Source organism: Cydia fagiglandana, chromosome 21 (genome assembly GCF_963556715.1).
Source record: "Cydia fagiglandana chromosome 21, ilCydFagi1.1, whole genome shotgun sequence".
NCBI lineage: Eukaryota > Metazoa > Arthropoda > Insecta > Lepidoptera > Tortricidae > Cydia > Cydia fagiglandana.
The window spans coordinates 4,291,403-4,304,995 of NC_085952.1; the positions used below are offsets into that span (position 1 = coordinate 4,291,403).

A 13,593-nucleotide genomic window follows, 5' to 3' on the forward strand; every position below is an offset into this window, starting at 1 on the left:
CGTGAAATTTGCCACCGTTACCACAGAATAAATAATAGTACTAGGTACAGAAGACTCACTCTCTAACAAAATGCGTCTGACGATCAACGGCTTATGGCAAACCCCAAAATTGGGGTCGAACGGATGTACTTTTAGCTACCTGTAGCAAAGCGACGAAATCGCGGAGTGAGCCACGCCTGCCGCTACTCCGGACGCTAGCTATTACTATCTGTCTGTGTCTCTGTGTGTGTGTGTCTATTTCTATCTGTGTATTAATGCCTTACCTCAACTCTTCCTTCATTATGTCTCCTCCCGCCAACAAGTCTCAACATAGCACCGCCATCTAGTGTCTCCAGCAAGCGCCTCCTTCTCGGCTTCACCAGAGCCACTGGAGTTTCAGTACAGATGGCGCCAGCGGCTTCGGAAGGCTCGCAGTCCGATGAGCCCCAGCCGCTGAAGATGCAGTGGTCCAGGGATGGCTCCGTGCCTTCGCAGACTACGTCGTCCATCCAGAACTTTCCTGGTAACAAAATGTGACCCTTTAGCCCTTTCCGACCGGTTCGATATAATCCTGCAAACTACTTTTTAAAAATCCTGTCCGCAAGCAAATCGTCTTTTCGAGCTCAAACCTATTCCAATCTAAACTGCAGATATTAGAGACACGTTTGAGTACTAAATACCGTAGGTCAATGGCATCAGTCGGTCGCAAGACAGTGGTGAAGATGGTGGCGTATTTTGGTGTAAGTAGTGACACACGTAAGTTCATAATTTCGTATAATTTTGGTATCGAAGTTGCTATTTAATACTTAATTATTACAGTAAAAGAGTTAAATGAGTTTATTAAGCACAAATTAGAGCAAAAATATGTTATTTAGGGAAAACTACTATGCTTGTAAAAAATAAGTGCACGAATTTGTGGGTTCGGCCGTAGCTCGTGAATCAATTGTCATAACTATTTGCAAGTTTGTGAGTATCCGGCTTTTGCGCAAAAACTTAAATCACAATAGATAGCATATGTTTGATCCTTTTATGATATATTCCGTTTCTTAGGTTTGTATTTTTTAAGACGTCCATTAGGAGCCAGACAAATTCTTTGAATTTTGTGTTATGGTGATATAGGTATCAAGAGATGAGAGAAAAAGATTCGCTCAAATCGTTGATGTAACAGCTCCAGAATTAGTTATAAACTTTATTAAACACATGTAAATACTTTCTTTTTACTTGTGAATGAATCAATATTCATTTTATGAAAACTTTTTCAAGGATTACCATATGATGTAGGTAGTTGAATTGAGATTACTTTATAATTGTTGATTATTGTTTTCAATCATTCTATAATCGTTTCGGTGTTGATTCTTAAAGAGAATTATGATGATTATGTAAAGTTAAAGACTTATTATTATACTAGTGTATTGTTGTGTAAAATGTTGCGTTTTTTTCATATCATTTTACAAATCCAAATGAATTTGCACGTTCGTGCATTTACAGATAAATCCTGAACGTCAGTTTCGTGCATGCGATTTTTTTTATGATGAAGGGTCGTTGGATTTTTTTTATCATTTTTCCCGTGTATTTTATAACAAATGAAAATGGTTCACATGCATTTTTCATTAGTTTTTGCAAAATATTTTTCCCGGCCGTAAAGGGTTAGTCCGTAGCGGCAACATACTTGCCGTCATACTTAAAACAAAAACGCATCTCTACTATAAGAATTACGGTTCAAAACCGAATGACTAGAAAGGAATGTCAAATGGTTAAAGGGTTAATAGATCTCTTTATGGTGTCTGCAGGGCCGTCTTATATGCTGGGGCCCCTGGGCACATAAGAATTTGGGGCCCTTTTGGAAAGTAAAGAAAGCGAATTAAACTAACATCTTCCTACTATGATCTTTTATTTATTATGAGTAATCAAATATACTGTTACTGTCTGTCCTTCGAGGTCCCTAGAGGATGGGGGCCCTGGGCTCAGGCCCGTGTGCCTTTTGGTTAAGACGATACTAGTCCAGTCATTATACCTATCCAAAAAACCGACCCCATCCGTGAATAATGAGTTCTTGGATTTTTTTTCGTAGGTTTAAGTTCCAAAATATCGATCCTAGAAGAAAAATTATGATGACCAAACTTTTAGAGAATCAAATTTCCTACAATTTTTGTCCTCACGGTTTTACTGTAAAATCAAAAATGGCCGAGTTATTCAAGAAAAACCGTTTTTCGAATATACACAGGAGCCTGATTCAGTCTACTTTTTAACCGACTTCCAAATCCCAAAGGAGGAGGTTATCAATTCGGTTGTATGTTTATTTTTTTTATTTTTTTTATTTTTTTTATTTTTTATGTTTGTTACTCCATATCTCCCTTATTACTGGACCGATTTTGAAAATTCTTTTTTTGATTGAATGTATATGCATACAGATTGGTCCCGTTTTTGTCAAAACCCAGTTCTGATGATGGGATCCATGAGGAATCGAGGGAACTCCTCAAATCTTAAAGGCATACATATAGTGATTTTTGGGTTTTTATCAACAAATCAAGCATATACATCCAAAAAAGTGACATATGATGAAGTGGAACTGCTGATGATGATCAGAACGGAACTCTTCAATGACGCATAGTTCACGTTTGGCGATTTGTCCTCTTCGTTATGTTTGTTAAGCAAGTTAAGTTTTTAAGCCACATTTTTATCAAGCTCGAGTTCTGATGATGGGATCCATGAGGAATCGAGGGAACTCTTCAAATCTTAAAGGCATGCGTATAGAGATTTTTGTATTTACATCAGAAAATCAAGCATTTTCATTAAAAACTCTCGCATTTGATGAAGTGGAACTGCTGATGATGATCAGAACGGAACTCTTCAACGACGCATAGTTCACGTTTGGCGATTTGTCCTCTTCGTTATGTTTGTTAAGCAAGTTTAGTTTTTAAGCCACATTTCTGTCAAGCTCGAGTTCTGATGATGGGATCCATAAGGAATCGAGGGAACTCCTCAAATCTTAAAGGCATACGTATAGAATTTTTTGTATTTTCATCATAAAATCAAGCATTTACATTAAAAACTGTCGCATTTGATGAAGTGGAACTGCTGATGATGATCAGAACAGAACTCTTCAACGACGCATAGTTCACGTTTGGCGATTTGTCCTCTTCGTTATGTTTGTTAAGCAAGTTTAGTTTTTAAGCCACATTTCTGTCAAGCTCGAGTTCTGATGATGGGATCCATGAGAAATCGAGGGAACTCCTCAAATTTTAAAGGCATGCGTATAGAGATTTTTGTATTTTCATCAGAAAATCAAGCATTTTCATTAAAAACTGTCGCATTTGATGAAGTGGAACTGCTGATGATGATCAGAACGGAACTCTTCAACGACGCATAGTACATGTTTGGTGATTTCGAATTTCGGTTTTGACTTGGACTGGGACCCGGACTCATACCCGGATCTGGTTCGGACCCGGACTCGGACTCGGACCCGGACTCGGGCCCGGACTCGGATCCGGACTCGGACCCGGACTCGGACCCGGACTCGGACCCGGACTCGGACCCGGACTCGGACCGGAACTCGGACCCGGACTCTGACTCAGAGACCCGGACCTTGACCCGGAAAACCACTATGATACCTAAACTAAATAAACCACTATGATTACCTACCATAAAATGTGGGTATGATGATGCCAAACCCCTCCCGCTCAGGCTCCCGTACACCGCACCGCATGCGCCGTTAAGTGGGTTAGGTTAGGTTTGAACTGCGATCCTCACAGAACCGAACAAAAGTGGGTTAGGTTTGGTTAGAACTGCGAGTCTTACAGAAACGAAATGCTACTAGAAAAGTGGGTTTGATTAGGTTCGAACTGCGATCCTCACAGAACCGAACTGCTATCAGAGAAGTGGGTTAGGTTAGGCTAGAACTACGACCCTTACGGAAACGAAATGCTACTAGAAAGTACTCGTTTTACCTCCTTTTCTACATAGTGCACCATCTACCATAATCTTTCACCGGGCCCCATAGAAGTCGGTTTTTTTTTCTTAAAAATTATTGAATTTACACTCCCAGTGACTCCCCCGAGGGACCTACGAAAAAGAAATCCAAGAACTGATTATTCACAGGTCATGATCTATAATGACTGAACTATACTGGGTATCTGTGATTAATCATAAACTACAGAAGTGTATTTTAAGGATGACCCACGTTAGACCGGGCCGGAGCTTCCGGCGCTTCGTTTTCTATGGAAATCAACGTGATTAACAATCAGCCGTCATAGGAAATGACGTGTCGGATGCCTCGGCCCGGGTTCGGGCTGGTCTAGCGTGAGTCATCCTTTGAACTTTAACTATTCTTTAACTCTGAGGCTTATAACTCTTAGGGCCAAACGGACTGCGACCCAACTGGGGCCAAATTCGACATGTACAACTGTCAGATTTCGCATCCACGTCAAATCAACAGTTGATTTTATTGCATACTGAGTGTTGATTCCATCAACGGTGGATAGTATCATTTGGTACAACCAAAACTCAACTCTAAACTAAGGGTGATTCGGTTTGGTTTGCTTGTCACCATAACTGTGGATTGTTAATGTCAAATTTTGACATTGTACGTATTCGAGAACTTGTGATTTTTCCCACATCAACGGGAGATCAACACGGTACGTCAAACGTCGCTTGTCGAATAGGGGTCCTGAGGTGTTTCCTTTACGCTACGACATGGGATTCTTCAAGAAGCGGGTATTTAGGGTTCTCAAAGGTCGGCAACGCTTAAGTGGCTCCTGTGATGTTGCTTACGTCCATGGGCGACGACGACCGCTTCAGGCGGCTCGTCTGCTCGTTTGCTGACTATCACATAAAAAACTGCAATTTGTATGGAAACTGCACGCCGACTGCACGCCAACTGCAACGCCAACGTGCAGTTACCATACAAGTTGCAGTTGGGTTGCAGTCCGTCTGTACCGTCCCTTACACCTCTCGTAAAACAAACCTAATTTCTTTCAATACCGTGTTAGTACCTAAATAAATTATAAATTTCTTTCCTTCGCTGTTATATGTGACGTCCCACGGGTAAAGGTACCTTATGGCGGTTTGCGCTTACCCTATTATTAATGTCGCTCCAATATTATTGCGGCGCTATGCGACGTAAGCGCCGGCCGCCATAACGTACCTTTTGTCGTGGAACGTCACATATACCGTCTGTTCAATACAAATAAGTGTACGAGGGTTCTTTTATATACGCCATCGTAAAAATTTAATAAAGACCCTTTTACGGCCCAATCAATGTCCAGCCCACGAACGTATAAAATACCCTTAATCTGGTGAGGTACCGATAGGAATTTTATCGCCTGATCTTTCTTATATCTTTGCCAAAAATAACCGTGAAAGAATGCTACAAATTAAAGACTTACAATACAATAAGGTGCAGGGAAGATTGCGAAAGTAATCGAAATATATAATAGAATAGAATAGAATAGAATAGATATAATTTTATTCGTAAGCACAAACACAAAATAAAAACTTATTCTGAACAGAGAAACATAAAAAAGAGAAAGTGCCACGAAATGGTCTCACCTCAGCATGTTGCTGGCGACTTCCAGCGCTGATCTTCCGATAAGACCATCCGGTGAAACAATCACGACAGGTAACATGAATAACAAGAGAATTAATATATACATAAACAATAACAACAAAATTAATACAAACAAAAGACAAAGATAGCAATTAGTCAAGAATACATTACAATAAATTACTATGTATAGTTTTACTAACAAATATCTAAATATCTTCCATGTTTTACATTATTAACTAGAGTGCCACGTATGTTCAGATAGCGAGGAAGTGGGAGGACGGACTGTGCCATGCAAAATGCTGAGAGTAGGGAGTGCGGCCGCGGCGTCCCAAGAGTCATCACATACGGCGCTCTCCCGGCCCCCGTGGTCTATATGTCGGCGGCCGATCGTAAGATCAGGCAGATCGTAATGTTCTTGTGTATTGTTTTGAGGATAGTCACATTAAACCAATATATACTCGTATAGGTTCGTTAGGTTAGTAAATAGGAATCCGTCGACTCAGGGAACGAGTCAAAGATTTTCACGTTTCACGATATGCTTAGGAATTTCACGATATGCCTGATCTTACGATCGGCCGCCGACATATATAACGGACATTGCCAGTAGGGAATGCTCCCGGTACGAGTTTGTATGGCGAGAATTGGGAATTCCCGGTTCCGGTACTATATTTGTATAGAAAACCGGTATCGGGAGCAATCCCTAATTGCCAGTCTGTGTTGTCGATCTGTTGTCAAAATGGCTTACTTCTGGCTTCCCCGTACTGCGCGGCGTGTGTGGCGACTCCGCTTCGGTTCCAACGACTGCAGACCACTTGGGCGGCCGCGTCGTCCCAAGAATCGTCACATACGGCGCCCCACCGGCCTCCGTGGTTGATATACATACATTCTATGTGTTGTCGATCTGTTGATCAAAATGGCTTACTTCTGGCTTCCCCGTACTGCGCGGCGTGTGTGGCGACTCCACTCCGGTTCCAACGACTGCAGACCACTCGGGCGGCCGCGTCGTCCCAAGAATCGTCACATACGGCGCCCCACCGGCCTCCGTGGTAGACGTATACGTTGCCTGTGAACAAACTTCATTTCACTTCATTTTATTTCAGCACACATAAGCATTACAGTAGCTTATTTTAATGATCCCATCCGTATTCTAATATCACGGTAGGTACGGACCTACCTTCAAAAATAGTAAGTGATAATGATAGTGAGTTAGCGAACGATCCGGCCTTCCGTCAATTATTTTTCTATGACAGGTGATCGGTGATCATGTGAGGATTTCTATAGATAGATAATTGAAGTGTCGGGCGCCCCGGCCCGGACCCGGACTGTTATATTGTAACATTGAACTTGCATAATATATTTAGTTACAAATGTATGAACTCGCAATTCGCGTTGTCATTATGGTAAGTCATTTTCAGTAAAAATTACTTTATTGCACCAAATTCTTTAAGGAAATATTACTACAGTCCTTGTGACCTGGATCCCCCCCTGTTTAACCTAGTAATCTACCTACAATTCAAAAGCTCTTCCATCAATTCGTGATTGTTTTCCGCAATATTGTCTGCGAAAACATTCTAGATATGACATACATTGGATTACTAAGAAATAATCAAAGTGAGAGGCCGGAGTGACAACTGTACTCGTAACATTATGTTTTGTTCTAGTGCTTTTGCGGAACACTTGACAGAGATGGATAGACACTTTGGAAAATATGTGCCCATTTTAATACACGTAAAATATTAAACCTTAGACAAAAAAAAAACAAAAGTGACCGACATACCTACTAAAATAGACCAGCAGAAGTGGAGATGGACTGGCCACATGTTGAGAGACAGGCAGGAATAAGTTTTTGGCAAAAATTTCATTTTTGGTACAAGCTTTTATCGCTGACTGTACTTTTCTTCCCACAGGCAACTAATACTCATAGAGACAATTCTAAAGACCCCATGCACAATAAAGTTTCGTTGTTTTATCACAGAGTTCCTATGGCTACCTCCGGTCTCCAATTCAGATCAGCTCAATGACATCATAATATTGCATTGTCATCCGATTTATACATGCTTGCAAAATTTCAGCTCAATCGGAAGTAGATCAAACTTGCAAGATTTGATTACAGACAGACAAACAACGGTCAGGTGAAAGTAAATAAAAGCTGGTAAAAATGGAGTAAGATTGTAACGGATTGGTACCCAAGAGGTTGCACACGGAGCCAGAGGAGACCTCGAACAAGATGGGAGGGTGAACTCAAACTCATAGCGGGCCCGAACTGGAGAAGAGTGGCCCACGACAGACCCCAATGGCAAGAGCTGGAGGCCTTTGCCAAGCGGCACACCGAGCTTAGAGAAATAGTCTAACTTAGAATAAAAGGGCTTAATACATAGAAAATATAAACCTCTTTTGTGGTGCGCGAGCCGCGACCGCTGCAGGGGACCATAGAGTGCGCCGACTTCTGGCCGAAGGGTGTCGTGTTTCGAATTCAAAGGTTCCGGGGCAAACTGCCGAATCCGGCACGAGAGCAACCAAATTCAGCCACGCCGTTTTATCGCATGAATAGAATAATGAAATGACAATTATTCTATATCGATACCAAACGAAAAGAAAAATGTAGGGTATCTATAATGACTGATGCTACGAAAACTCACGAGACTATAATTTTCTAACAGTAGTTTCGTTTAGGGTTTTCAATCAACGATTGTCATCTGGACTCCTACAAATTTTAAAGAGAATCGGTTGAGAAATGAGACCTCTAGAGGAAATCAGACGGATTGCCGAATAGATATTTCTTTCTATAGATTTTTTTATTAATCTTTCTGGTTTAACCCGTTGGTTGACTGGTAGAGACTGCCTTTAATTAGAGAATGCATTAAGTCCGCCATTTGTACCTTCATGTATTGAGCAATAAAGATTAAATAAATAATTATTAGAAAGCATTTTTGTGTCCTAAGCTGAAATAGGGACGCTTCGCGCTCACTCGGTCGTTCGAATATTATATGTTAGTAAAGTATACCTAAATGATATACAGGGTGATTTAGGGGTCGTAAAGCAAGAGAACCGGACATCATACAGAATTCAAAGATGAGTTTATGATGTCGTTAATTATTGTTTATCACCAATAATGATGATTATTTTTCAAATGGCAAGTAGAAAAAAAAATTGCATGCATTTTTGTCACCCTACGCATTGTGAAGTCTTGTCGCTTTTTATACAGCATATGTCAAAAGTCATAGGGTGACCATGATCGATCATATTGTTTTTTAAAATTAATACTTTACTTGAAAAATAACAATAATGAAACTAATTATCTTTTAATCAAATGAGTGTTAGCCTAACAAAGAGAGTGTGTAAGGAAGAATTAGAAGTGGGAGTTGGAAAGAGTAGACCTCGGCGGATTTTCTCTGATCAGATCGGGGAAATCCTGAAGAAAGGTCAGGTTAAGAGCACCGGCGAGCGTGTATAAGGAATGTTATGAAAGTGAAGGAAGCGAAAGAGATATGTCAGGATCGTAGCAAGTGGAAATCCGTGGTCTCTGCCTACCCCTCCGAGAAATAGGCGTGATTGCATGTATGTACTACCATTTGATAATGTGGATCATTTACAAAAGAGTGTAGAAAAAGTGGTTTTGGATCACGACCCAGAAATCACCCTGTATATATAAAGATAGGATTGAAGGGTAGACGGATTAAGTAACGACCTTATAAGCAGACTAGTTCGTGAATAACACAGTCTAGTAACCAATTGACCTGACCTAACCTAACCTTTAGGCTTAAAAAATCTTTTTAGCATACATTTTAGGATTTAGTTTAAATATTTTTGGTCTGGTAGTTTTTAAATCAGATGATTATCACTATCATCAGTATATGTATTTTGTTGAAAGCCAAGACAACAAAACGACATACAAGATATGATGAAAAACCGGGCAAGTGCGAGTCGGACTCGCGCACGAAGGGTTCCGTACCCTAATGCAAAAAAAGGCAAAAAAAAAAACGGTCACCCATCCAAGTACTGACCCCGCCCGACGTTGCTTTAACTTCGGTCAAAAATCACGTTTGTTGTATGGGAGCCCCACTAAAATCTTTATTTTATTCTGTTTTTAGTATTTGTTGTTATAGCGGCAACAGAAATACATCATCTGTGAAAATTTCAACTGTCTAGCTATCACGGTTCGTGAGATACAGCCTGGTGACAGACGGACGGACGGACAGCAGAGTCTTAGTAATAGGGTCCCGTTTTACCCTTTGGGTACGGAACCCTAAAAATCGCTAACTACGTAATCTTAGTTGACTACTTGGTAGAGTTGGTAGTTGGTAGAGCGGTGGGTAAATCACAGAAGAGACGTAAATTTCTATCAAATTCGGATATCTACACCAGCCATTCTCAAAGTGTGTTCCGCGGGACCCTGGGGTTCCGCAAAGCCACTGTTGGGGTTCCGCAAAATACTTGTAATAATAAGAAAAAAACCAGCACTTCTATAGGTATATCTGGTCCACAGTGACGAACAAAAAATTTTTATTTGGGGTTCCGTCAAATATTTCGTTTTCCAAAAGGGTTCCGTCACCAAAAACGTTTGAGAACCGCTGACCTACACAGTCAAAAAAGCACTACGTAATCGCTACGAAAAATAAAATAAAAACACCAAAATATTGCTAAATATCTAGATACTAGTATCCTGATTGATTGGATCGGATCGGAGAACACAATTAATAGAACTTAATGTTGCGACAGGTGGCAAAAGCTGAAGCCAAAAATTGGAATAGAGTAAAAATGTGCAATCCAATATTTGTTGCCGGTCCCATATTGGGATACCTTCCTCCAATTGAGGGGAGGGAGGTTTAAATTTTCTCCTGGCAGAGGTGTAGGGTTGGAGCCGGTGTAGCTTTATTTGACGTTCCTAAGCGTATTGTAATATGCCTACTTGATTTTTATAAACTATCTTCATCTTTATCTAATTCGTGATAGGTGATTAATACGACAAAAACAGTAAATAAGTTTCTGGCAAAAATTTCATTTTTGGTACATGCTTTTATCGCTGACTGTACTTTTCTTCCCACAGGCAACTAATACTCATTGAGACAATTCTGAAAACCCCAAACACAATAAGGTTTCGTTGTTTTATCACAGAGTTCCTATGGCCACCTCCGGTCTTCTTCATCAGATCCGCTCAGTGACACCATAATATTGCATTGTCACCCGACTTACGTATGTATGCAAAATTTCAGCTCAATCGAAAATCGGGAAGTGGATCAAATTTAACTTGCAAGATTTGATTACACACAGACAACGGTCAGGTGAAAGTAAATAAAAGCTTGTAAAAAAGTACCTTCATATTGGTTTGGACCGCCGGCAAGCCGTATTCTCCCTTCAGCCAGTTTCTGATTGTTTAGAAGTTTCTGAACGAAAGCAGCGCGGGCGGCCCTCTCCGTCTCGTTAAAATCTCGACTAGTGACTTCCACTAGTACCGCTACGATAATGAAACACACTGCAGATTTCATGGTAACACTTGCATTAAACATTTTAGTGTCAACGGGAGTTCTTTGGTTTACGTTCCAAAGAACTTACTGTGTTACGTTCTTTTTGCGAACTGTAAATTTTTCTCTCCTGTGGGCAATAGTTAACAGCTTGTGAGCATGTAAGTAATGATTTTATCATAGTTCTGTAAATAAAAGGAGGACTTTTTTACGTGGGTAAGGGTTAAATAAGAAAATTATCCTTTATAGCCCTTAACTCTTGTATATGTCTACAGGAAAGAACGTAACACAGTGATCTGTTTGACCCTTAAACCTGGAGTTACCATGATTACCAGTACAATTTGACACTGGGTTAACGTTTTAACCGCTTAACTCCGGGTTATTGAGATGGTGCAAGTGGGCCTAATACGTATTATCTTCAAAAATATACTCTTTATGTTATGATATTTCAACGCTAACACTTGTACGCCGCAATATATATTTTTTACAGTAGGTACATAATATGGAACTACTTTAAGGCCCTAGGGTGGGATTAAGGACAATAGTTACGTGGCTATGTCAAAAGATAAAAACAGTATTAAAAGTACCTTCATATTGGTTTGGACCGCCGGCAAGCCGTATTCTCCCTTCAGCCAGTTTCTGCTTCTTTAGAAGTTTCTGAACGAAAGCAGCGCGGGCGGCCCTCTCCGTCTCGTTAAAATCTCGACTAGTGACTTCCACTAGTACCGCTACGATAATGAAACATTTCACGGCAGATTTCATGGTAACACTTGCGTTAAAATTTTTGGTGTCTTCGGGAGTTCTTTGGTTTTAACGTTCATTTGTTTGCCGTGTATCAATTGTGAAGTTCGTAGTTATCTGTATAGTTAAATGTAGTACAGGTTGGCACAAAAATACTAAACAAACTGCAGTTTGGCAGATAAGTAACAATAATTAATGTAACTTCTCTTTTTTTAATGTTTTAAATCATTTATTTACATACAATATATATACAGTGGTACAACTAAACGCAATTAATAACTAGCTTAAATCTAAAATAGGCCCCTGAGGCATTGTACCAAGGATGCTGGCGGCATTTCCTCGCTGTATCGCAATACTGATACGTTGTGCGAGGTAGCCGCCAGCTCTTCGGTCACCAGTTACGTCAACCAGACGCTTCGCGATTTCTGCGAACAACTTATGCGCGCTGGGACCCCATGGACCTAGAGTTTCAACTCCAAATGGTACAAAATGGTACTCTCTACCGAGGCTCTTATATTTTTACGTTTTAAAATTTCGGCGCTTTCCGCCGCCCCGCCCCCGCTCTTACAGTAGTCCGTTGGAGGTGGGACGGTGCCAGTGTGTCTACGCAGGTAGCATCCCACACCAGCATCCGTCCCAAGCTCCAAGGAACTAAAGACACACTTCTCTTTTAGTAATAAATAAATTTAAAAAAAACTTAGATATTTTTTATTGGAATAACTTTTAAAACACTTCCACTCGTTGCGAATTTCCTACATTTCGCTCCTGTATCGTAATGAACTATTTCAATCTATTTTTGAGCCAACCTGTAAATGTTGATATTTCTAACATTGTTTTTTTTTCTAAACTAACACTTTCATAGTTAGTTATTCACACACTGCGCACTAAAACAAAATTGGATTTGAAATTAAAAACAGTTTTGTTAAACGAGTTTGCACCCACGGAAACCGAAATCGAGAAATTGTCAAACAAAAAAGTTTTTTGTCAATTCGTTAGTTCTAAATTGAGAAGTCAAACATAAATAAACATTTCTCACGTTTTTGAATTTTTAAACATGAACAAACTCTTTTTTTTTTAAACAAATGTAATATTGAACTAACTTATGTTGTTATTTTTAACAAAATGAACTACATTCGGAACTTATGCGACTAGTTGTGAACAATTATGGCACTGTATTGAGTCTATTGCGTGCTATGATAGTCATGTGTTATACTTATTTATATAATAACGTCACACTAGTTCAATGTTAAGACTATATGACTTTGCCATGTGATGATGAGTTCATGAATTAAGGGGAAGATCGTCATTACTGAATATCGATATCATATACCTAACTAGGGAACAAATTAAATTGTTTTTTTTTATATATTTTTTTATACCACATAAAAAGTAACGAACGTTATGAGTATAACGTCACCTACTGTGTCATACGATATAATAGCAGTTTCAACACGGGTACCATGAGTTGGCATTTGACCTTTACGTTAGCGACTGTGTGAACTCCATCGCATTCCCTCTTTATCACACCAATTGATCAGTGCGAACGAGTTGGACTGCGATCGAATTCACGCAGTCGCCTACGTAAACGTCAAGTGTCAACTCATGGTACGGTACGGCTGTGTAAACTGCAAAACGTAATTCAAGACCAAAAAAAGTCAGACAATGTTGCCACTGAAATAATTTGTTTGTAAAATAGTAAATTACATTAATTTGGTAAATAATCACGCTAAGATAATTTATTTATTAGTAATTTTAATCCTACGATTTTAAAAAAGTACTTTTATTTACTTATTTTTACATAAATACAAGACGCGCTAGTAAAAAGTGGCAACATTGTCTTACTTTTTTTGGTCTTGAATTACGTTT

The 13,593-nt window shown here is 39.7% G+C and overlaps 1 protein-coding gene across 1 annotated transcript in view; it reads right to left on the reverse strand.

Annotated features, from left to right (window-relative positions):
* The window catches only part of LOC134675272 (lysyl oxidase homolog 2A), a 43,674-nt gene extending 32,621 nt beyond the window's left edge, over positions 1–11,053 (reverse strand). The window contains exons 1-3 of the mRNA XM_063533492.1: positions 10,839–11,053; positions 6,447–6,587; positions 264–499 (exon numbers count right to left, since the gene is read on the reverse strand). Of these exons, the coding sequence (XP_063389562.1) occupies positions 264–499; positions 6,447–6,587; positions 10,839–11,031 (570 nt within the window). The 5' untranslated portion in view covers positions 11,032–11,053. The remainder of the gene's footprint in view (positions 1–263; positions 500–6,446; positions 6,588–10,838) is intronic.
* Between the last annotated feature and the right edge of the window lie 2,540 nt (positions 11,054–13,593).